The sequence below is a fragment of the Thalassophryne amazonica genome, chromosome 1 (assembly GCF_902500255.1).
Source record: "Thalassophryne amazonica chromosome 1, fThaAma1.1, whole genome shotgun sequence".
In the NCBI taxonomy this organism is placed as follows: domain Eukaryota; kingdom Metazoa; phylum Chordata; class Actinopteri; order Batrachoidiformes; family Batrachoididae; genus Thalassophryne; species Thalassophryne amazonica.
The window spans coordinates 171,783,693-171,808,932 of record NC_047103.1 but is presented as its reverse complement, the minus strand read 5'-3'; the positions used below and the strand labels follow the sequence as shown (position 1 = coordinate 171,808,932).

General features: G+C 41.4%; 1 protein-coding gene across 2 annotated transcripts in view; it reads left to right on the top strand.

Annotated features, from left to right (window-relative positions):
* The first annotated feature begins 11,458 nt into the window (after positions 1-11,458).
* Positions 11,459-25,240, top strand: part of pcid2 (PCI domain containing 2) — a 33,785-nt gene continuing 20,003 nt past the window's right edge. The window contains exons 1-8 of one of the 2 annotated variants that reach the window (XM_034179496.1): positions 11,459-11,570; positions 12,027-12,116; positions 12,200-12,273; positions 12,371-12,436; positions 12,529-12,570; positions 13,047-13,101; positions 13,180-13,283; positions 16,823-16,898. In XM_034179496.1, the coding sequence (XP_034035387.1) occupies positions 11,535-11,570; positions 12,027-12,116; positions 12,200-12,273; positions 12,371-12,436; positions 12,529-12,570; positions 13,047-13,101; positions 13,180-13,283; positions 16,823-16,898 (543 nt within the window). In that variant the 5' untranslated portion in view covers positions 11,459-11,534. Of the gene's footprint in view, positions 11,571-12,026; positions 12,117-12,199; positions 12,274-12,370; positions 12,437-12,528; positions 12,571-13,046; positions 13,102-13,179; positions 13,329-16,796; positions 16,899-25,240 lie in introns of those variants that run through there. The other variant, XM_034179503.1, reaches the window with a different exon arrangement.

Below are 25,240 nucleotides of genomic sequence, written 5' to 3'. Positions count from 1 at the left end.
GTTGTATGTGTTTACTGTATGTGTTGTATGTTACTGTATGTGTTTGTGTATTTACTGTGTGTTTGTGTGTATTTACTGTGTGTATGTGTTTACTATGTGTGTTTGTGTGTATTTACTGTGTGTGTTTGTATGTATTTACTGTGTGTGTTTGTGTGTATTTACTGTGTGTTTTGTGTGTGTTTACTGTGTGTGTTTGTGTGTATTTACTGTGTGTGTTTGTGTGTATTTACTGTGTGTGTTTGTGTGTATTTACTGTGTGTGTTTGTATGTATTTACTGTATGTGTTTGTATGTATTTACTGTGTGTGGTTGTGTGTATTTACTGTATGTGTTTTTGTGTATTTACTGTATGTGTTTGTATGTGTTTACTGTATGTGTTTGTGTGTATTTACTGTGTGTGTTTGTATGTATTTACTGTATGTGTTTGTATGTATTTACTGTGTGTGTTTGTATGTGTTTACTGTATGTGTTTGTGTGTATTTACTGTATGTGTTTTGTGTGTATTTACTGTGTGTGTTTGTGTGTATTTACTGTATGTGTTTGTATGTATTTACTGTATGTGTTTGTATGTATTTACTGTGTGTGTTTGTATGTGTTTACTGTATGTGTTTGTGTGTATTTACTGTATGTGTTTTTGTGTATTTACTGTATGTGTTTGTGTGTATTTACTGTGTGTATTTACTGTATGTGTTTGTATGTATTTACTGTATGTGTTTTTGTGTATTTACTGTATGTGTTTGTGTGTATTTACTGTATGTATTTACTGTATGTGTTTGTATGTATTTACTGTATGTGTTTGTATGTGTTTACTGTATGTGTTTGTGTGTATTTACTGTATGTGTTTGTATGTATTTACTGTATGTGTTTGTGTGTATTTACTGTATGTGTTTGTATGTATTACTGTATGTGTTTGTGTGTATTTACTGTATGTGTTTGTGTGTATTTACTGTATGTGTTTGTATGTGTTTACTGTATGTGTTTGTGTGTATTTACTGTATGTGTTTGTATGTATTTACTGTATGTGTTTGTGTGTATTTACTGTATGTGTTTGTATGTATTTACTGTATGTGTTTGTATGTGTTTACTGTATGTGTTTGTGTGTATTTACTGTATGTGTTTGTATGTATTTACTGTATGTGTTTGTGTGTATTTACTGTATGTGTTTGTATGTATTTACTGTGTGTGTTTGTATGTGTTTACTGTATGTGTTTGTATGTGTTTACTGTATGTGTTTGTGTGTATTTACTGTATGTGTTTGTATGTATTTACTGTATGTGTTTGTGTGTATTTACTGTATGTGTTTGTATGTATTTACTGTGTGTGTTTGTATGTATTTACTGTATGTGTTTGTATGTGTTTACTGTATGTGTTTGTATGTATTTACTGTATGTGTTTGTATGTATTTACTGTATGTGTTTGTATGTGTTTACTGTATGTGTTTGTATGTATTTACTGTATGTGTTTGTATGTATTTACTGTATGTGTTTGTGTGTATTTACTGTATGTGTTTGTGTGTATTTACTGTGTGTGTTTGTATGTGTTTACTGTATGTGTTTGTATGTATTTACTGTATGTGTTTGTGTGTATTTACTGTATGTGTTTGTATGTGTTTACTGTATGTGTTTGTGTGTATTTACTGTATGTGTTTGTGTGTATTTACTGTATGTGTTTGTATGTATTTACTGTATGTGTTTGTATGTATTTACTGTATGTGTTTGTGTGTATTTACTGTATGTGTTTGTATGTATTTACTGTGTGTGTTTGTATGTTTTTACTGTATGTGTTTGTATGTGTTTACTGTATTGTTTTGTGTGTATTTACTGTATGTGTTTATGTATATTACTGTAGTGGGTTGTGTGTATTTACTCTGTGTGTGTTTGTATGTATTTACTGTATGTGTTTTGTATGTGTTTACTGTATTGTTTGTGTGTATTTACTGTATGTGTTTGTGTGTATTTACTGTGTGTGTTTTGTATGTATTTACTGTATGTGTTTGTATGTGTTTACTGTATGTGTTTGTGTGTATTTACTGTATGTGTTTGTATGTATTTACTGTATGTGTTTGTATGTATTTACTGTGTGTGTTTGTATGTATTACTGTATGTGTTTGTATGTATTTACTGTGTGTGTTTGTGTGTATTTACTGTATGTGTTTGTATGTGTTTACTGTATGTGTTTGTGTGTATTTACTGTATGTGTTTGTATGTATTTACTGTGTGTGTTTGTATGTATTTACTGTATGTGTTTGTATGTGTTTACTGTATGTGTTTGTGTGTATTTACTGTATGTGTTTGTATGTATTTACTGTATGTGTTTGTATGTGTTTACTGTATGTGTTTGTATGTGTTTACTGTATGTGTTTGTATGTATTTACTGTATGTGTTTGTGTGTATTTACTGTATGTGTTTGTATGTATTTACTGTATGTGTTTGTATGTGTTTACTGTATGTGTTTGTATGTGTTTACTGTATGTGTTTGTATGTATTTACTGCATGTGTTGTGTGTATTTACTGTATGTGTTTGTATGTATTTACTGTGTGTGTTTGTATGTGTTTGTATGTATTTACTGTATGTGTTTGTGTGTATTTACTGTGTGTATTTACTGTGTGTTTACTGTGTGTGTTTACTGTGTGTATTTACTGTGTGTATTTAGTTCATGAATTTGTGTGTATTTACTGTGTGTTTACTGTGTGTATTTACTGTGTGTTTACTGTGTGTATTTACTGTGTGTTTACTATGTGTGTTTACTGTGTGTATTTACTGTGTGTTTGTGTGCAGGGGTTCAGATGTTGTCTGACGGTTGGAGCAGCTCCTCCCCTCGTCCTGTCTCCTCCTCTTCCTCCTCCTCTTCCTCCTCTCTTCCCTTGACGAGCAGCGCTGCCTCTTTACAGGCTCCTCCTCCTCCTCCTTATAACTCTGGGTGAGGCCACACCCATTACCTTATACAGTCACTTTAACACTTGTGTTCACAAACACAAAACTTTGTGCACTGCCTCTTTCATTAAATCCAAAAAGTCTAAAACGACATCACACTCATGATATTTCTTTGATTCTCTGGAAATGTTTTTCTCCAAAATGTTTGTGCAGTAAATCAAATATCATCTCTTTCTGTTTTTACAGGTTAACAGTCGATACTCACAGAGCTCCACCTACTTTAACCGCATCACGTTTGTCTTTTTGTTTAGTCAGTATCCCTGTCTGTGGACCGTCGGCTGCAGTGACCTCAGCCCCGCCCACTCGCCCTGCCCCGCCCACTCGCCCTGCCCCGCCCTGCACGGATCGATCAGCAGCGAAAGCCCGCTGCAGTCTGTCAGTCACGGTCGGGTGGGTGGAGCCGGATGGCCACCGGGCCACAGCCACTCTTTCTGAAGATTGATATGATTCGCTGAAAACATCAGAACCAGAAGCAAGAAGTGAGACCAGCAAACCCAAATCATTATCATAAACACCACCGTGGGACAGTAGTGGTCTTCATGGGCTCCATCAGGTCCAAATTCTGAAGTGTACCAAAGTGTCGGTCCAGATTAGAGGTTTTCATGGGTTCCATCAGGTCCAAATTCTGTAGGGTACCAAAGTGTCAGTCCAGATTTAAGTTCTTCTCAGGTCCCTTCAGATGTAAATCCCGAAGGGGACCAAAGTGAAATTCCAGATTAGAGGTTTTCACAGGCTCCATTAGGTCAAAATCCTGAAGGAGACCAAAGTATTGATCCAGATTAGCGATCTTCACAAATTTCATCAGGTCCAAATCCTGAATGGTACCAAAGTGTCGGTCCAGATTAGATGTCTTCATGGTTTCCTACAGGTCCAAATTTTGAAGGGTACCAAAGTGTCAGTCAAGATTAGACAACTTCTGAGGTTGCAACAGGTCCAAATCCTGAAGAAGTTCAAAGTCTCGGTCCAGATATGAGGTCTTCAGACTTTCCATCAGGTCTAAATTCTGAATGATACCAAAGTGTCACTCCAGATTTGAGGTCTTCTCAGGTCCTATCAGTTCCAAATCCCAAAATGGACCAAAGTATTGATCCAGATTAACCATCTTCAGGTCCAAATCCTGAAGTGGATCAAAATGTCTTTCCAGATTTGAAGTCTTTTGTGGTCCCATCAGGTCCAAATCTTGATTGCGCCATGCGGCACCGCCACGACGCGTGAAGCCTTCGCTCCTCTTTCCATGACAAAAACTCCTGTAACAGTGGAATGTGCCATTCATTTCCAAACTGGACGCTGTGTTTTATCTCGGATAATCACTTGATGGAAAAACCACCGACAGCTGTCTGAACGCCATCTCAAAGCCGTCCTGTGACACCAAAACGGAGATGGTTTTGTCTCGCTCCATTAGTGAATCCATCGTGACACACGAAGCCTCCGCTCGGCTTTCCATGACAAAATCTCTTGTTAAAAGTGAAATCTGCCGGAAAATGGTTGATGTCCAGCTCTTGTGATTACCAGAGAAATGGCACACGATGGTCACGGATCCAGACAGCCATCTGTTTAGAAATGAAATGGTCATTCAGCCTGTCGATGACGCTGGGGGCCGTCCTTAAAGCGACAGTAACACTCCTTATTCTCTGTGAAGCCCGTAACATTTTCACCGAAAGCCAGATAAATTTTTCTAATGGTTTCCAGCTGCCAGTCTCTAACAGTTTCTGAAAAAATTCTGATGGAAAAAAAGCCCAAATCATTCCGCCATTTCCTGACAATGAAAATCCGACGAGGGGGCTGGACCACTCCTCACTCAAAGCCTGCTCACAGGCGAATGACGCAACCGACAGGCGTGGAAAACTCACGCATGCGCATGAGGGTACAAGCTTGTCTGACGCAATCACACATGATTCAAATCCATATGGTTTTTCAAAAAAATAATAAGGTCGGATACTTTTCTAATATTTTAAAAGCCATAACTTTAAAAACAATAATTTATAAAGTGCTGTAGTGCATTGCACATTCCCTACAGTTCTTCTTAGTTTCTACAATTGAGATCATAATGCTCACATTTTTTGATTTGATTTGAGCCACTCCTTTAAGTAACTTTTGAAGGCTTTAAAGCTTGGAGCCTCCCTCACTGTAGTTGGCAAAGCGTTCCATTGGACACTGCCTTTGTAGGACAGAACATTTTGTGTAAAAGCTGTTTTTTGCACAGACACTTCACAGTCCCCTCTACTCATAGCCCTGGTGACCCTCAGACCAACTGTTCTATATTTAATATATAAGAGGTGGAGGAGCCAACCCATGTAAAATTTTATAGATTAGACAAGCATTTTTAAATTTTATAAAATTTTCAAAACTAAATAAGTTATACTTTGTTAAAATTTTGCAGTGATGATATGAAAATGGTCTTTTATCTAAAATTTTCAGTGCTCTTTTATAAAGCCTTTCAATCGGTTTTAAAATTGTCTCACCTGGTTCCTGGTGTGTATGTGAGGCATCGTTGTAAAGTCTTTGGAGTGTCGCCATCAGATAGAAACGTGTTACAGTCCTACGCTCTGCTTGTTCAGCCTTACACTCATACACCTGCTTGCTTCAACCATCTTCATGTTGCACCTGAGTTCATCATTAACATCTTCAGCTTTAAAGAACAAACCTTTTTTCAGGAGGACAGACGTCAGCTTTGGACCGTCGTTTGATTCCCGCTGATCCTGCTGCCTCCACTGTGTTTGTGGGCAAACAGGTTTTGGATCAGACCTCATAATCTGCTTCCTTTTCACCTCACAGCCAAAGTCTGCAGATTAAATGTGTTTTAAAGATAAAGATCAACTTTATTTATCCAGAAGGAAATGATTTTGCCAGAGTACAGAAACAGTAAATGGCAGTTAGTTAAATACACACTTACAGAAAGTGTAAGTAGTTAAATAGAAAAAAGGTCAACTAGAGTAAAAGTACAAAAAGTAAGTATGGAATAGTACCTAAAATGATAACATTTGAATCTCCTTGAGGTTGAACCCTCCTATCCTTGAGTCCAATTTTACATTCTCAGACAACAAGCCCCCCCCCCCCCCAATGGTTTGCCCAGGTGTTTGGTGGATCTGTTTCTGATTGGACCGTCAGACCTCTACCTGTCCCTGGTGATATGTTTGATGTAGAACATTTCAGAACTTGTGTATGAACATTGTTGATGTATCTCCACCTGGTGGTGGATCCTGGAACTGTTGTTTCAGGCCAGAGTTGAGGCTCCTCCCTCATGTCAGACATCATCTGTACAGGTGTTATTGTGTGTAAAGGCTTTTGACGTTTCAGTGACATTTTACTGGTGTTATAATAAATAAAGTGACTTATTGCGCCGCTTCTTGTTGTTATTTGTTTATGTATCAACATGTTTATCAAACATCAGTCACAACGTTTACATCATCATCATCATCAGTAGGGGAGATGATGGTCTAGTGGTTAAGGCGTTGGACTTAAGACCAAAACATCCTTGGTTCAAATCCCAGCCTGATTGAAAAATCACTAAGGGCCCTTTTGGCAAGGTCCTTAATCCCCTAGTTGTGTAGTGGGCACCTTGTATTCACCAGACGACAGAACCAGGTCCTGGATGGCAACCAACCAGGCAGACTACCGGTACAATACGTGTCCTTGACCTTCTCCAGTCTCTGTGGTCCTGAACACTGAGGCACCTGTGTCCAGGATCCTGTCCAGAGAAAGTCCCCACATGGACTAAATGTGGTGTCTGATGTTCCCTCACAGTGTCACAGTGTCTCACTAAGTAACCGGTTATTGGACACAAAGCCATTCCAGCAGGACCCAAAGATCCTCCACAGGGAAGAGTCCAGGAAGTCTTCCACAGGGACCTGGGACTAAAAGTCCCTGTTAGTCCCAGAGACCTGGGACTAAAGACAGTCTTGAGCTTGTGATATGAGAAAATACTGTCTTATTGTGAAGGCGGTATTCTCTCTGACGCCCCGCTCTTATTGTGAAGGCAATTTCCGCTCTAATTTCCTCGCTAACGTTCCGCTTTTATTATGAAGGTGGTTTCCTCTCTGACGCTCCGGTCTTATTGTGAAGGCGGTTTCCGCTGTATGTGTGTGTGTTAAATGTGTCCGTGTTTTTGTCTGTGAAAAACTAAATCCTTTGAATTTTTGGACTAATCTTCACTTTAAAGGTCAGTTATGATGTTTCTTTATAAGTTTCGGTTGTGTTTGTATGTATCCGTTGAGAGCGTGAAAATATTTTGAAGCTTTTAAATGACTAACATGCTAACTAATTAGCTCCATCGTAGTTTGGTTTTGTGACAAATGGGACAAACTTTGAGATGTTTCCTGAAGTGATGATGATAAATTCGGAATAAATAAAAGATGTGGCGTGTGTTTGTGAGTGAAGAAAACCTTTAAGGTGTTTAACAGACACGAGGTCTTGACCAAAGACTCGCATGGATTTCCTACTGAAACGTCAAATATTCAGACGTATCAAACGTTGATACTTTGATGTGCATACGCATGGATCCAAGCACATTCTGTTTGTACATCCCACTGAATGTGGAATTGAGCTGGGGTGTCCATTTCCATAACAACGAAAAGGAGGACATTTTTCAAGACTGAACAAAACTCAAAAATAACATTAAACCCATAACATAACATGACTCTGGTGTGCTGAACAAAGAGGTAAATGTCTGTTTTTGAGATTTTAGGCCTTTCCTGGCTGCTTCCAAGAGTTTTTTGTTTGCCAAGAATTTTTGGTACACGTCTGTGCACTTAAATGTGAAGTTGACATAAATGTGCAGCTCTGCCTTGACACTGTCCACATGCAGATGATTTCTCTCATTTCTCTGTGCTGAGGTCATCATTGAGAAGACATGTTCTGTATATGCGTTGCTGCACGGGATGGAGAAGATGTAGGCGCCAGCCTTCCTCAGGTTAACAAGTGGGACATCTGCTTTGGAAACAGCTTCAGATAGCTCTCCTCGCTGTGGCAGCCTTCCATTTTTGAAGAGCTGAGAATAGCTTCCACCACGCCATGTTCCTCACGGAGTCCATCCATATCAACATGGTTCAGTCTGTAGGCCTGGACTGCATCACTGTGCTCTCCAGAAGACACTTGTGAGGCTGAGCTTTGACACTTTGCTGTGAAGCTGTTCTCAGAGAAGTCACACTGATCACTCACATATTTGTTTGCTCTTTCAAAGAAAGAATGAAATCAGCCTCACATTTCTTTGCCAAATCAGGAGTTAGTTGTTTTAAGCTTGTTGTTCACAGCAAAGCCAAACAATTGTCATTCAGCCTCCTCTCAAGTTTCCCTTTCAGCTCAGTCATCAGTTTAACCACAGAGGTTATGCTGAATGATTTGGCCTCAAATGCTTCGATGTAGCCTGAGAACACCTTCAGAATGTGACTGAGGAAGAGGAAGAACATCTCAGATACTTCAGTGCCGTCCTTTGAAAAAGACTTCCACAAAATCTTGGGCCATTCTTGCTCACCAAGGCTCTGGAAACAGCTGCTCAGGGGCTTCCAGTACTTCAGCATTCGGTCGATAGATGGCACCAAAGAAGTGCCTGGTGATGACGTGCTGCAGCAGGCTGCACTCATCCACCTCACAAACTCACAACACTCCCACAGCTGTGCCGCTGTGCTGGCTGAGATGCTGAGATTGCTCTACACCTTTAACACAGTGTTTTCAATGTCCAAATCCAAGCTGCCAGCTGTGTATCTTGCAGCATTGTGCAGAATGTGCACTCAACAGTTTGCAGCAAGCGCATCATTTTGAGCTAGTTTGAGTTCCTGATCAATACTGTTGTGTTTTCCGTAGTTAACTCTGGCCTTGTCTGCTGCATATGATGACATTTTTTGCACATCCAGGCCAGACATCTGGAGTTTTCCCAGCAGCTGATTGGTTATAGTTTTCGACACCTCATTATGGTCACACTGTAAAAATCCAGCAGTGCTGCACACCCTCCTCAAAGTGAAAATACCTCAGTACTACAGGAACAAACACTTGATCGTACCTTTGTTTGATGCATCAGTCACCAGTGAATAATGCAGTTTATTTTCTTTGCTGTAGTCCACGTGTGTCTGGATGGAGGAAGGTCCAAAGACATTTTCACACAAAGCTTTAGCTTTTGTTTCTCCACAGGTTACCACTGTTGAAGAGTCTCTGTAGATCTCTCAAACAACTTTAATTCCACAGTCAACACTCCTGCATGACTGCTGATGCTTGACAGAGTGATAAACTTTAAAAAGTTCTGCAGCAGAAATTTTGTCATCCTGGGGCGATGTGGCTTCATGGAAAAAAGGAAAAAGTGAAGATGCGCCCTCACTTTGATTGCTGCTCCGATGCTTGTCTGTGCTTTCATGTTGGTCGATGGCCCTTTATCTTTGCTGCTTATCACAACCACACAGCGTGCAATAAGCACGGAAGTCGTCCTTTCTGCTTTTGGAGATGAATCTGTACTCTTTCGACCATTCAGAATTAAAAAAGTCTTTCGTTTCGACATTTCAGTGGTTTGTTACCGCTGCAGGTGGACTGGCTGTGTTCACGTTGCCTGGCATGACTTGACGTTAACCACATGACTAATTAGGATATGTTCAGCTGTTAACCAATAGAATAACAGATAATTATGACACCGCTTTCATCCAATAATCTGTTAGAACATCTGAAGGGGATGTGTAACTGTATGTAACCTGTTTGTTATTTATTATGTGTTGATTTATTTTTATTTAGACCGATTTACTTTACTTTTCATTATATACAATTAGATGAAATTGTCAGAGTTGAAATGTGTAAAAGAGCAACTCAGTTAACACAAAGAATGATCACGCAGGAGACTGAATTTCATTTCCTGATCAGGAGAGAGCAAACGAGCGTGACACCCCGCCAACAACCGCCTCGTCCGCTCTGAAGGGCCCCGCCCATCTGCCTCTCCTATTTATTGAACTAAAGTTACATACAAGCATATAGGCGCGATAATATCACAAAACAAGAAAAAGACACAGAGTCTGGTCTCACGTTGATATGAAAACTGTTATGGCTTTAAGCCTCCAGTCTCCTACACTTCCCATAACAACGTCCAGCCCTGAACCAGTGTGCCAGTCACACCGCTCTTCCCTCAAGGCTGAACTGTTAATTAAAGACACACATCTGTGCTTAGCAAAAACATAGCTTTAGCAAAACAGCCTGCACATTCACTAAGCCAAAGATCATCTGTTCACTTTCCCGTGTGAGCAGTTTTAATGATTACTTGAACAGTTCAGTGTATATGGTTGCTTTGACTGAGTGATTAATTAAAAGAATAATGGTACATGAACTCTCACACATGCATATATGTCCATCCATCCATTTTCTTCCGCTTTATCCGGAGTCGGGTCGCGGGGGCAGCAGCTCAAGCAAAGCCGCCCAGACCTCCCGATCCACACACACCTCCCCCAGCTCCTCTGGGGGAACCCCAATGCGTTCCCAAGCCAGCCGAGAGATGTAGTCCCTCCAGCGTGTCCTGGGTCTTCCCCGGGGCCTCCTCCCAGTGGGACGTGCCCGGAACACCTCTCCATGAAAATAGAGAACAGAATCAAAGACAAGATCAAAGACAGTACATCAAAGTAAAGGCATTAATAATCAAAGTAAAGATATTAATATTTGATAATAATATTGCTAATATATAGAAAACCCTGTCAAAATACAAAATAGTGATTATCTCAAAAGGAGGACAAATGAGCGTCCGTCTCCAGGCTGCGCCGGACAGAGGACAGGCCTTTTTAAAACTGCACTGTCCGACTTAAAGCCGGACGCGTGGCCATCTTAAATTGAGCACACATGCAGACATACCAAGCTCCTCCCTGGCCACGCCCCCATCTGACTATGCAAACTTATTTAAAGACATTAAACAAAAATATAAACACTTGTTTTTGCTCCCATTTTTCATGAGCTGAATTCAAAGATCTAAAACATTTTCCATATGCACACAAGACCTATTTCTCACAAATATGGTTCACAAATCTGTGTTAGTGAGCACTTCTTATTCGCATTTAATGTCAGTTGGCAACCAGCTTATATGGAGCATTACCGCCACCAGGTGGACTGGAGTGTAAGTCAGGAGACTAACGTCCCCAAAATCAAATAGAGAGAAAGTGGGTAGCAGATCTGTACTCTGTGCAGTAATCCTGTATTCTTCAGCTCGTCGTAAAAGTAATTGACTCAGGATTATTGCTGAACCCACCTTTTTTGACACGACCCTCAGGATTAAGACTTTGTCTGGGTCTTTAAAAAGTGAGAGTCAGGGCTATGGGAATGTAATTAATTTACCATTAAAAATGTGTTCTAGTTGTAATTACGTTATCATAGAATTGCTCATCAGTTTGATGAAATTCTTCACTTTATGACCCGTCAGCTTCAGTGTTTGTTTGTTAGTTATTTATTTTATTTTTTGCTGCCACTTCTTACTGCAGAGAAAAAAAGCCAAAAGGAAAAAAAGCAAATGTCTTTGTTTTGCTGCTGTCTGAATATCTGAGACTGATGTTTATTTTTATCCTGATGAATAAATTCAATTTATACATGTCTGTTTTAAATGTTACATTTTTGTTTTTCAGGTGTAATTAGCTGCTGAACCAGTAGGTGGCGATGGCTCACATCACAATTAACCAGTATCTTCAACAGGTAACCCCTGACCCTTGACCCCCTACCTGTGTATGTGTGTCTTTTTTTTTTTTTTTTAGAAAGAGGACATTGCTCTGTAAATTCAAATTTCTAATATTTTATGATTCTAAAACCATTCATTTCTTTAATTTTTAGCCTCTAAAATGAAAGAAGACAACAAAAAGTTAAAAAGCCTCTGTCAGAGAACAGAAAGCGGCGTTTATCACCTTTTTTTTTTGTAAGCATAAGAAAGAAAAAAAACTGGCACAGTGATAAAACTTTATTGAAATGCAAAATTTAAGCCCCTCCCCACATTAATGGTTTCTTAATCAGCTGTTGGAGTTTGCTGCTGGTCAGATTTATCATGATACACCACAAAAACAAGCCTTCTGGCACTTCCTGACAGATGTAACAAATGGCATGTAGGGGGCGCTGTAATATTCAGTCCATCACAGTAAAGGTCTGCATTGTCTGCAGGTTTATGAGGCCATCGATAACCGCGAGGGCTCGTTCTGTGCGGAGCTTCTGTCCTTCAAACACCCGCACGTGGCCAACCCTCGACTCCAGGTGAGGCTCCGCCTACTTTGGACAACACACAGCCTGTGGGAGGAGTTACTGCACTGCAGCCTGACTCTGCATGTGTCTTACAGCTGGCCAGTCCAGAAGATAAGTGTCAGCAGGTTCTGGAGCCGCCTTACGACGAGATGGTAGCAGCTCATCTCAGGTAGGTCAGTGGGCGTGGCCCGTTCACTCAGTGGGTGTGGCTGGCAGGTGTAAGGGCTCCTTCCTTCACTCACACGGATGTTTATTGTATTTTACAGATGTACCTATGCAGTCGCCAATCATGACTTTGTGGAGGCCTACCGCTTCCAGACGCTTGTTGTCCAATATCCTTTATGATGCCATTAAAACACAATATTCACATGCTTGCCTTTTCAGTGTCAATAATCAGTCGGTTTGTTTCCTTAACGTCTTTGACATCCTTTCTTAGAGCGTTTCAGTCACACAAAGAAGAGAAATGGTGAGAAACGGAAAAACGTCACTGCTTATATTTGTAAATGTACTAAGATTAGCATGCTAATGCTAGTGTTACCACTTTATTACAAATAAGATGAGCATGAATAGCATGCTAATGCTAGTGTTACCACTGTGGTATGAATAAAGTTAGAGCTGTGACATGCTAATGCTAGTTTTTCCACTGTGATGTGAATAAGGCTAGCGCAGTGACACACTAATGCTAGTGTTGCTGCTGTGATACACATAAGATTAGCGCAGTGGCATGCTAATGCTAGTGTTACTGCTGTGATACGAATAAGGTTAGAGCAGTGACATGCTGATGCTAGTATTACTGCTGCAATATGAATAAGGTTAGCGCAGTGACATGCTAATTCTAGTGTTACCACTGTAATAAGGATGTAATGTAGGAGGAAACTGTTGAAGCTGTTGTGAACACGCCGACTGTGAACGCAGCTTGATTGTGTCGGTTTGTGGTTTCAGGGCGTTACCCATCATGTTTGCTGTCACGTTGGACCTCAGGATATTTGCCAACAATGTAAGATTTTTTTTTTCTTAACAGAAATGTCATTACATGTATTAATATGCAGCCAGTGACCTGTGACCTTGTGTGCAGGCAGAGCAGCAGCTGCAGAAGAAGGGCAAAGGCCAGCCGGGTGAAATGTTGGAGAAAGCAGCAGAGCAACTGATGAGCTGCTTCAGAGTTTGTGCCAGTGACAAGTCAGTACACACAAAGTCCTCTGGCACCTCCTAGGGGCTGTTTGCACATTAATAAGACCTCACCTGTGGGACAGTGATCTGAACAAGCCACTCTCAAACCAACGTCGGGTCGACTGTTCCTGAATTTGATTATTGTTAAAATTCAAATTTCCGGTAAAATGAAGACAAGATGCATTTTATTGATTAAAAATGTACCACTCCCCCTCTAGCTGCCACCTTATCGTGGTGGGGGAGTTTGCGTACCCGGATGATCCTAGGAGCTATGTTGTCAGGGGCTTTGTGCCCCTTGTAGGGTCTCCCAAGGCAAACAGGTCCTAGGTGACGGGTCAGGGCAGTTCAGAAGCTCCCGTGACCAGTAAAAAATCAAGGACCGAGACGTCAACCGGTATGGCGGAGCCGGGGCCCCACCCTGGAGCCAGGGCTGGGGTTGGGGCTCGTGCACGAGCGCCTGGCGGTCGGGCCTTAGAAAGAGCAACGAGGGCCCGCCCTCCTGTGGGTTCACCACCTGCAGAGGGGGCCATGGGGGTCGGGTGCAGAGAGGATTGGGTAGCGGTCGAGGGCGGGTGGCTCGGCGGCCCGGTCCACGCTCACAGCTGCTGGCTGTTGGGATGTGGAACGTCACCTCTTTGGGGGGGGAAGGAGCCTGAGCTTGTGCAGGAGGTTGAGAGATACTGACTAGAGATAGTCGGGCTCACCTCCACACACAGCTTGGGCTCTGGTACCCAACTCCTGGAGAGGGGCTGGACACTCCACTTTTCTGGCATTGCCCACGGGGAGAGGCGAGGAGCTGGGGTCGCATTGCTTATTGCTCACCAGCTCAGTCGCCATGTGTTGGAGTTCACTCTGGTGAACGAGAGGGTCGCGTCCCTACGCCTTCGGGTCGGGGACAGGTCTCCCACTGTTGTCTCGGCCTACAGGCCGAGCGGCAGTGCAGAGTACCCGACCTCCTTGGAGTCCCTGGGAGGGGTACTAGATAGCGCTCTGACTGTGGACTCCATTGTTCTCCTGGATGGATTTCAACGCCCACGTGGGCGGCGACATTGAGACCTGGAGGGGGGTGATCGAGAAGTACGGCCTACCCGATCTGAACCGGAGTGGTGTTCAGTTGTTGGACTTCTGTGCTAGTCACAGTTTGTCCATCACGAACACCATGTCCGAGCACAAGTGTGTCCGTAAGTGCACGTGGCACCAGGACACCCTGAGCCGGAGGTCGATGATTGACTTTGTAGTCGTATCATCTGACCTTCTGCCATGTGTCTCGGACACTCGAGTGAAGAGAGGGGCTGAGCTGTCGACCGATCACTACCTGGTGGTGAGTTGGAGCCGCTGGGAGGGGAGGAAGCCGGTCAGACCTAGCAGGCCCAAACGTATCGTGAGGGTCTGCTGGGAACGACTGGCGGAACCCTCCGTCAGCGAGGTCTTCAACTCCCACCTCCGGGAGAGCTTCTCCCAGATCCCGGGGGAGGTTGGAGACATGGAGTCCAAGTGGACCATGTTCTCCACCTCCATTGTCGATGCAGCCGCTTGTAGCTATGATCGCAAGGTCTCTGGTGCCTGTCATGGCGGCAATCCCCGAACCCAGTGGTGGACACCGGAAGTAAGGGATGCTGTCAAGCTTGATGAAGGAGTCCTACTTGTCTTTGTTCGTAGGTGGGACCCCGGAGGCAGCTGACAGGTACCGGCAGGCCAAGCGTGTTGCAGCCCGTGCGGTCGCAGAGGCAAAAACGTGGGTCTGGGAGGAGTTAGGGGAGGCCATGGAGGAGGACTATCAGTTGGCCTCGAAGAAATTCTGGCAAACCGTCCGACGCCTCAGGAGGCGGAAGCAGCTCTCCACCAGCACTGTCTACGGTGTGGGTGGGGAGCTGTTGACCCTGACTGGGGATGTTGTCGGGCGGTGGAAGGAATACTTCGAGGATCTCCTCAATCCCATCGTCACGTCTTCCGAAGACGAAGCAGAGACTGGGGACTCAGAGGCAGACTCATCCATTACCCAGGCCGAAGTCACCGAGGTGGTTAGAAAGCTCCTCGGTGGCAAGGCTCCTGGGGTGGATGAAATCCGTCCTGAGTACCTTAAGTCTCTGGATGTTGTGGGACTGTCTTGGCTGACACGCCTCTGCAACATCGCGTGGCGGTAGGGGACAGTGCCTCTGGATTGGCCAACCGGGGTGGTGGTCTCTCTGTTTGAGATGGTGGACCGCAGGGTGTGTTCCAGCTACAGGGGGATCACACTCCTCAGCCTCCCCGGTAAGGTCTATTCCAGAGTACTGGAGAGGAGAATTCGACCAATAGTCGAACCTCAGATTCAGGAGGAGCAGTGTGGTTTTCGTCCTGGTCGCCGCACACCGGACCAGCTCTACACCCTCCATCGGGTGCTTGAGGGTTCATGGGAGTTTGCCCAACCAGTCCACATGTGCTTTGTGGATCTGGAGAAGGCATTTGACCGTGTCCCTCGGCACCCTGTGGGGGGTGCTCCGGGAGTACGGGGTTCGGGGTCCTTTGCTAAGGGCTATCCGGTCCCTGTACAACCGCAGCAGGAGCTTGGTTTGCATTGCCGGTAGTAAGTAAAACCTGTTTCCAGTGCACGTTGGCCTCCACCAGGGCTGTTCTGTTCATTATCTTTATGGACAGAGTTTCTAGGTGCAGTCAGGGTGTAGAGGGGGTCTGGTTTGGGAACCACAGAATCTCGTCTCTGCTGTTTGCGGACGATGTGGTTCTGTTGGCTTCGTCAAATCAGGACCTCCAGCGTGCACTGGGGCGGTTTGCAGCCAAGTGTGAAGCGTCCGGGATGAAAATCAGCACCTCCAAATCCGAAGCCATGGTTCTCAACCGGAAAAAGGTGCTTTGCCTTCTTCAGATCGGTGGAGTGTCCTTGCCTCAAGTGGAGGAGTTTAAGTATCTCGGGGTCTTGTTCACGAGTGAGGGACGAATGAAGCGTGAGATCGATAGACGGATTGGTGCAGCATCTGCAGTTATGCGGTCGCTGTATCGGACCGTTGTGGTGAAGAGAGAGCTGAGTAGGGGGGCAAAGCTCTTGATTTACTGATCGATCTACGTTCCGATCCGCACCTATGATCATGAGATTTGGCTCATGACCGAAAGAACAACATCGCGAGTATAAGCGGCCGAGATGAGTTTCCTCCGCAGAGTGGCTGGGTGCTGCCTTAGAGATAGGGTGAGGAGCTCGGTCACTCGGGAAGAGCTGGAGTCGAGCCGCTGCTCCTCCACGTCGAAAGGAGTCAGCTGAGGTGGCTCGGGCATCTTTTCCGGATGCCCTCTGGACGCCTCACTGGAGAGGTGTTCCGGGCACGTCCCATTGGGAGGAGGCCCCGGGGAAGACCCAGGACACGCTGGAGGGACTACGTCTTTCGGCTGGCTTGGGAACGCCTTGGGGTTCACCTGGAGGAGCTGGGGAAGGTGTGTGTGGATTGGGAGGTCTGGGCGGCTTTGCTTGAGCTGCTGCCCCCGTGAGCCTACTCCGGATAAAGCGGAAGAAAATGGATGGATGGAAAAATGTACCATTTTTTGTTTGTTTTGTTTAGTCGTGCTGGAATCGAGGACTCTAAGAAGTGGGGAATGATGTTTCTGAGCAACCAGCTCTTCAAGATCTACTTTAAGGTCTGAATTCTTCCACTTTTATTCACTTTTAAAATTCTACAAATCAAGCTTCTTGTGATTAGCTTCAGATAACCTCCAAACGAGTGCGGTTTGGTTTGTCGCTCACTAACCTCACAAACTCATCCTGCAGTTGAAATAGTTTACAAACAGTGGGTGTGGCTTAAGGTCCAGAAAGATGACAGCATAGCTGCACGCCGGTGTCATTGTGACCGACACGCTAGAAATGGTTGTGTGCCTCTCTCCTCTCAACATCACCACTAAAGGCAGCTTTACAGACTGTACCAGAATGTGCGGCACAGAAAAAGAGCACTGTGTAAATAGCTTACAGCCACTTAGCGTAGTTTAGCATTGATCTCATATTTACTGCGGTGGTAACGGTGTTGAGCTTGTACAGCAGATATATAAACGACTGGATGAGTTTGTTCATCAGGCAGCTTGTGTCAACAATAACTCTAAAAATAAATAAATACGGTCATTGTTGGCAACCGGCTTATACTCCTGCCACGGCAGCCTGACATGTAGCAGCGCTTCACTTTTTCCACATTTTGTTATGTTACAGCCCTATTACAAAATGTAAATTGATTTTTTTTTTTCCCTCAAAATTCTACTCACAACACCCCATAAGGACAACATGGAAAAATAAATCACATGTCCATAAGTATTCACAGCCTTTGCTCAATACTTTGTTGTTGCACCTTTGGCAGCAACTCCAGTCTCAAGTCTTCTTGAATATGATGCTACGAGCTTGGTGCACCTAACTTTGGCCAGTTTGGTCCATTCCTCTTTGCAGCACCTCTCAAACTCCATCAGGTTGGATGTGGAGCGTCGGTGCACAGCCATTTTCAGATCTTTCCAGAGATGTTCAGTCAGATTCAGGTCTGGGCTCTGGCTGGGCCACTCAGGGACATTCACAGAGTTGTCCTGAAGCCACTCCTTTGATATCTTGGCTGTGTGCTTAGGGTCATTGTCCTGATGAAAGATGAACTGTTGCCCCAGTCTGAGGTTAAGAGCGCTCTGGAGTAAGTTTTCATCCAGGATGTGTCTGTACATTGCTGCATTCATCTTTCCCTCAATCCTGACTCGTCTCCCAGTTGGTGCTGCTGAAAAACATCTCCACAGCATGATGCTGCCACCACCATGCTTCACTGTAGGGATGGTGCCTGGTTTCCTCCAAACATGACACCAAAGAGTTCAATCTTTGTCTCATCAGACCAGAGAATTTTGTTTCTCCTGGTCTGAGAGTCCTTCATTCACAGTGTTGCCACAGTTTGAAAAAGTAATCCAATTACTGATTACTCCTTCAAAAAGTAATTTAGTTACTTTACTGATTACTCAGTTTCAAATGTATCTAAGATTACTAGTTACTTTGTTAGTTACTTTAAGTAAATAAGTTCATATGAAAGGTGAGAGCAAATTACTTGTTTGGTCTGCTTTTGCCTGTGATTTTAAACCTGGTAGAGCTGACCTCAGCTTCAGACAGTGGATCAATACGGGCATCACTGCAGTTAGTTTGCCAGTCAAAGGAGGGAAATTCAAGAGTTTTAGGAGCTCCAGAGAGAATTTGAAATTGGAAACTGAATTTTTCAGATACCTACAAATCAGAGATTTCTTTAAAAAAAATAATTAAACCATATATATCCTCAGAGGGTAATAAAGTAGTAGCTATTCTAACAGAAGCATATAGAAAACCTGTAAAGAATATTCTATCCAAACTATATCAGGGACTCCAGAAACAAAGAGGTGATAACACTTTATGTGTTAAATGAAAGTGGGAGCAAGAACTGGGTATGGAAATGTCACAAGAGGATTGGTGGTCAGTGTGGGACACTCAGCACACAACTACCAGCTCAAAGAAGTGGAGAGGATTTGGCTGGAAGAACTCAATTAGTTTTACACCACACATCAAAAGTAACCAGGTTCAGTTCCCACAGCCGTGCTGGAGACACATGGACGCCAATCACACCCTCAGATTTTGGACTTGCCCAAAAATCCAACTATTTTGGGGTAAAATTTGTTCAGTGATACAAAAGATTTTAGGATATCCAATTCTTACTTGGTGTGATATAATAAGATGTAATTATCCCAGAAGACTGGTATCTGTGTAAAATACTATTTGTTGCTTGTAAAAAGGTGATTACCGAGAACTGGTACAAACTGGACTCTCCCAGCCTTAAACAATGGACAAACATAATGAAAGAAATCTTTTTCATGGAGAAGATGACCTTCACCCTGAGGTGTAGAGGAGAAGACTTTACTAACAAGTGGGCAAAATGGATCTCCAACACAACACGGGGAAGGATGCTGCCCCCGTGTGGTTCAAGTTTGGATGACCAGAGACAAGTTATGCAATTTAAAGAGGATATGGTACACCCCCAGACTGTAACTGTTCCTGTTTATGTATATGTTTTTAAAATAAGTAAAAAAAAAAAAGCAATAAATAAAGTGTTAAAAAGGTAAATAAGTTAGATGACTATATATATTAGTTACTTATATATATATATATATATATATATATATATATATATATATATATATATATATATATATATATATATATATATATATATATATATATATATATATATATATATATATATATATATATATATATATTAGTTACTTTCAGCAGCTGCTGACAGCACCCCCTCCCCCACCACCTCAACATGGAAATGAAACGCATTTTACCAATACTCACTTTATAGTAAGTGCATTTTTAACAGTAACACAAAGGAAACAATGTATGTCCTGACATTTTAAGTTGAACTTAAATATTACTTCTTGAAAAAAAAAAGTTTTTGTAAAACATGAAATAAAGCCAGTCTTTCTTGACTTCAGTGAATGTAAATATTTGTTTTATTAAAAATAAAATAGACACCTTTCTTGACCTCATATTTAACTGTTGACAGCACTGTAACAGTAAATCTTACAATTTATAATCGATATTGTTTATAAATGTAACACTTAAATTCTTTCAAAAAAATTCAGTTGTTGAAATTATTACAACCCCTGGCAAAAACTATGGAATCACCGGCCTCGGAGGATGTTCATTCAGTTGTTTAATTTTGTAGAAAAAAAGCAGATCACAGACATGACACAAAACTAAGTCATTTCAAATGGCAACTTTCTGGCTTTAAGAAACACTATAAGAAATCAGGAAAAAAAATTGTGGCAGTCAGAAACGGTTACTTGTTTAGACCAAGCAGAGGGAAAAAAAATATGGAATCACTCAATTCTGAGGAAAAAATTATGGAATCACCGGCCTCGGAGGATGTTCACTCAGTTGTTTAATTTTGTAGAAAAAAAAAGCAGATCACAGACATGACACAAAACTAAGTCATTTCAAATGGCAACTTTCTGGCTTTAAGAAACACTATAAGAAATCAGGAAAAAAAAATTGTGGCAGTCAGTAACGGTTACTTTTTTAGACCAAGCAGAGGGGGAAAAATATGGAATCACTCAATTCTGAGGAAAAAATTATGGAATCATGAAAAACAAAAGAATGCTCCAACACATCACTAGCATTTTGTTGCACCACCTCTGGCTTTTATAACAGCTTGCAGTCTCTGAGGCATGGACTTAATGAGTGACAAACAGTACTCTTCATCAATCTGGCTCCAACTTTCTCTGATTGCCGTTGCCAGATCAGCTTTGCAGGTTGGAGCCTTGTCATGGACCATTTTCTTCAACTTCCACCAAAGATTTTCAATTGGATTAAGATCCGGACTATTTGCAGGCCATGACATTGACCCTATGTGTCTTTTTGCAAGGAATGTTTTCACAGTTTTTGCTCTATGGCAAGATGCATTATCATCTTGAAAAATGATTTCATCATCCCCAAACATCCTTTCAATTGATGGGATAAGAAAAGTGTCCAAAATATCAACGTAAACTTGTGCATTTATTGATGATGTAATGACAGCCATCTCCCCAGTGCCTTTACCTGACATGCAGCCCCATATCATCAATGACTGTGGAAATTTACATGTTCTCTTCAGGCAGTCATATTTATAAATCTCATTGGAACGGCACCAAACAAAAGTTCCAGCATCATCACCTTGCCCAATGCAGACTCGAGATTCATCACTGAATATGACTTTCATCCAGTCATCCACAGTCCACGATTGCTTTTCCTTAGCCCATTGTAACCTTGTTTTTTTCTGTTTAGGTGTTAATGATGGCTTTCGTTTAGCTTTTCTGTATGTAAATCCCATTTCCTTTAGGCGGTTTCTTACAGTTCGGTCACAGACGTTGACTCCAGTTTCCTCCCATTCGTTCCTCATTTGTTTTGTTGTGCATTTCGATTTTTGAGACATATTGCTTTAAGTTTTCTGTCTTGACGCTTTGATGTCTTCCTTGGTCTACCAGTATGTTTGCCTTTAACAACCTTCCCATGTTGTTTGTATTTGGTCCAGAGTTTAGACACAGCTGACTGTGAACAACCAACATCTTTTGCAACATTGCGTGATGATTTACCCTCTTTAAGAGTTTGATAATCCTCTCCTTTGTTTCAATTGACATCTCTCGTGTTGGAGCCATGACTCATGTCAGTCCACTTGGTGCAACAGCTCTCCAAGGTGTGATCATTCCTTTTTAGATGCAGACTATCGAGCAGATCTGATTTGATGCAGGTGTTAGTTTTGGGGATGAAAATTTACAGGGTGATTCCATAATTTATTCCTCAGAATTGAGTGAGTCCATATTTTTTTCCCTCTGCTTGGTCTAAAAAACTAACCATTACTGACTGCCACAATTTTTTTTCCTGATTTCTTATAGTGTTTCTTAAAGCCAGAAAGTTGCCATTTGAAATGACTTTAGTTTTGTGTCATGTCTGTGATCTGCTTTTTTTTTCTACAAAATTAAACAACTGAATGAACATCCTCCGAGGCCGGTGATTCCATCATTTTTGCCAGGGGTTGTAGTAGTAATATGAAAAAATGTTCAAAAGTGGACCTTTAATCTGTTGTGGGGGGCCGCGTCCCTGCTCCCCACAGCCCCTTTTTGTCTGGATTCGTGCCTGGATTGCTGTCTGAGCAGGAAGAATGGACCAAATGGCATGGTGGCACAGATAAAGTTTTATCAGCATTTTTTTACTTCTTGTTGTCCTCTGAAAGAGACTTTAGGTGCATGTGGGTGAAAAAAGAGTGTTAGTATTTGTTAACACGTCGCAACGCATAAAAAATGTCTCAGTAAAGCTCAGTGTAGGTGTCCTGCCGTCAGTGCGCTTTGAGAGACGACCACTGTTTCTTCAACTCGGAGCTGCTCTGCCCACGGGCCAGTTTTAATACTGCCATCGACGGCTCAGACACCCCTGATATATACTGTATAAAAATACAAAAATAATACTTGCTTAGACAGAGGCACAAACCGGAAGGTGGATGATAGACGGAGGTTTGACTTGTGGTTTGATTTAAAAACCAAACTAATTCCGGACGGTTTATTATGCATACTCTGTCATTTTTACAAAGTGAAAATACACAAAACTTTTAAAGTAATGTGCAAATTCTGAAGGTTTGAGCATTAAAACTCACAGATGCCAAAGGGCATTTTGGGAAAAGGAGCCTCCTCATCACTGGTTGGTTGGTTTGTTTATTTGTAAAAACCAACACACAAGTTACTGTAACGTGTGTGTTGCTTTTTTCCAAATAAATGTGTATTTGGAAATGTTATTTATTTTCACTTGTAAAAAAAAGAAAAAAAAGGCATTTGCATAACTAAAATTCTGTTTATATGTGATTCAGTGCAACATTGTTGCACTGAATCACATTGTCCACATTGTCACATTGAATCACACATTGTTACATTTGTAATCTGTCTCTGTCAACAAGAATTTTCCCAGATGAAATGAAAATTGCCAAGGTAGTCCCATTATATAAAAATGGAGACAAACATAATTTTTCAAATTACAGGCCAGTGTCATTGCTTCCACAGTTTTCTAAAATTATGGAAAAAGTTTTTGTGACAAGGTTGGACAAATTCATTGAGAAACATCATATTTTAAATAATGCTCAGTATGGATTCAGAACAAAACATTCGACAGCTATGGCAGTTATGGAATTAACAGAGAAAATATCAACAACAATAAATAATAAGGATTATTTTGTAAGTATCTTTATCGACCTGAAAAAAGCTTTTGATGTTATCGACCACTCAAGATTGCTTCACAAGTTACAACAATATGGAATTAGAGGTATTGCACATCAGTGGATAAAAAACTACTTAGAAAACAGTTTGTTCAGATAAATAATACTAAATCAGAATTGTGTAACATTATTTATGGTGTACCACAAGGGTCGGTACTTGGACCCAAACTGTTTATTTTGTATATCAATGATTTTGTGAATGTATCTAAAGTACTTGGCAGCATATTATTTGCTGATGATACAACATTATTTTACTCTGGATCACATATACAGGAAGTAGTACAAGTGATAAATACACAGTTGGAAAAAGTTAAACATTGGTTTGATATAAACAGATTGTCACTAAATCTTAATAAGACAAATTTCATATTATTTAATGACAGAGTGGGAAATAATGTGTCATTAAAAATAGATGGAATGGACATACAAAGGGTAAAGAAACAAAATTTCTGGGAGTCGTGATTGATGAAGATCTTACATGGAAGTCACACATAAATTACATAAAAGGAAAAATAGCGAAAGCCATTGCTGTTTTGCATAAAGTAAAATTTTCATTAAATAGTTATGGTTTATTAACATTGTACAATTCATTGATTGTCCCATATTTAACTTATTGTGTAGAAATCTGGGGATCAACATGTACAACTTATACACAACCATTATTTACTCTTCAGAAAAGAGCTTTAAAAATTATTAGTAATAGTTGTTTGAGATCCATCTAATCCATTATTCATTAAGTATAGGGTACTTAAATTTCATGATTTAGTTGATTTGAAAATATTACAAACAATGTATCAAGCTAACAAAAATACCTTACCAATAAACATTCAAAATATGTTTGAAAAAAGAGTAAGTAGTTACAATTTGAAAGGAATAGAAGTCTTTAAAAAACCAAGATTCAGAACCAAAGTAAAGGAAAGGAGTATTGCAGTGAATGGTGTAAAATTATGGAACAACCTCAACAAAGAAATCAAAGAATTAAGGTCGCTTAAATTATTTTAAAAAATTTATTAAATTAGATGTATTAAGTAAGTATGAAACTATGAAATAAGTTAGTGGGTTATGACAAAACCTAGGGTGTGATCTGTTTGTGATGTCTAGAATGTTTTAAGTTTAAAATGTAACCTGTTAGGGATGTAATCTTTTAAATAATGGTTAAAATTATGAAATAAGTCAGTGGTATGTGACAAGTCAAAAATGTAATCTGTTTAATAATGTTGAATAATGATACTTAAAATTGAAAGATTGTATTGTAAAAAGGGGCAGAAAATATCTTCTCTCTGCTCCTTTTCATTCAAAGTCTTATAAATTTCATTTCTGCTTTTCTGTCTTTTTCGTTTAAATGAATGGGGGGGAAAAAAAGCAACCATGTGACAGTTGGATGATATTCACACCCCCATCCGGTAGATGGCACTGTTCTATGGATTTTGACCCAAAATGCTTGGTGGATTGCTGCAGAGATGGTTGTCCTTCTGGAAGGTTTTCCTCTTGCCACAGATGAATGGTGGAGCTCTGACAGAGTGACCATCAGGTTCTTGGTCACCTCCCTGACTAAGGTCCTTCTCCCCCGATTGCTCAGTTTAGTCAGGCGGCCAGCTCCAGGAAGAGTCCTAGTGGATCTGAACTTCTTCCATTTACAGATGATGGAGTCCACTGTGGGACCATTGGGACCTTCAAAGCAGCAGAAATGTTTCTGTACCCTTCCCCAGATTTGTGCCTCCAGACAATCCTGTCTCTGAGGTCTACAGACAATTCCTTTGACTTCATGCTTGGTTTGTGCTCTGACTGTCAACTGTGGGACCTTATATGTAGACAGGCGTATGTCTTTTCAAATCATGTCCAATCAACTGAATTTACACCAGGTGGACTCCAATTAAGCTGCAGAAACATCTCAAGGATGATCAGTGGAAACAGGAGTCACCTGAGCTCAATTTAGAGCTTCATGGCAAAGACTGTGAATACTTCCATACACGTGATTTCTTGGTTTTAATTAAAAAAAATTGCTATCTAAAAAAATTTGCTAATCTAAAAGAAAATGTTCATGTTGTCATTATGGGGTATTTTGTATTGAATTTTGAGGGGTAAATGAATGAATGAATGAATTTCATCTATTTTGGAATAAGGCTGAAACAACAATGTAGAAAAAGTGAAGCGCTGTGAATATTTTCTGGGTGCACTTTACATCTCCAATTTCAAAGGGCA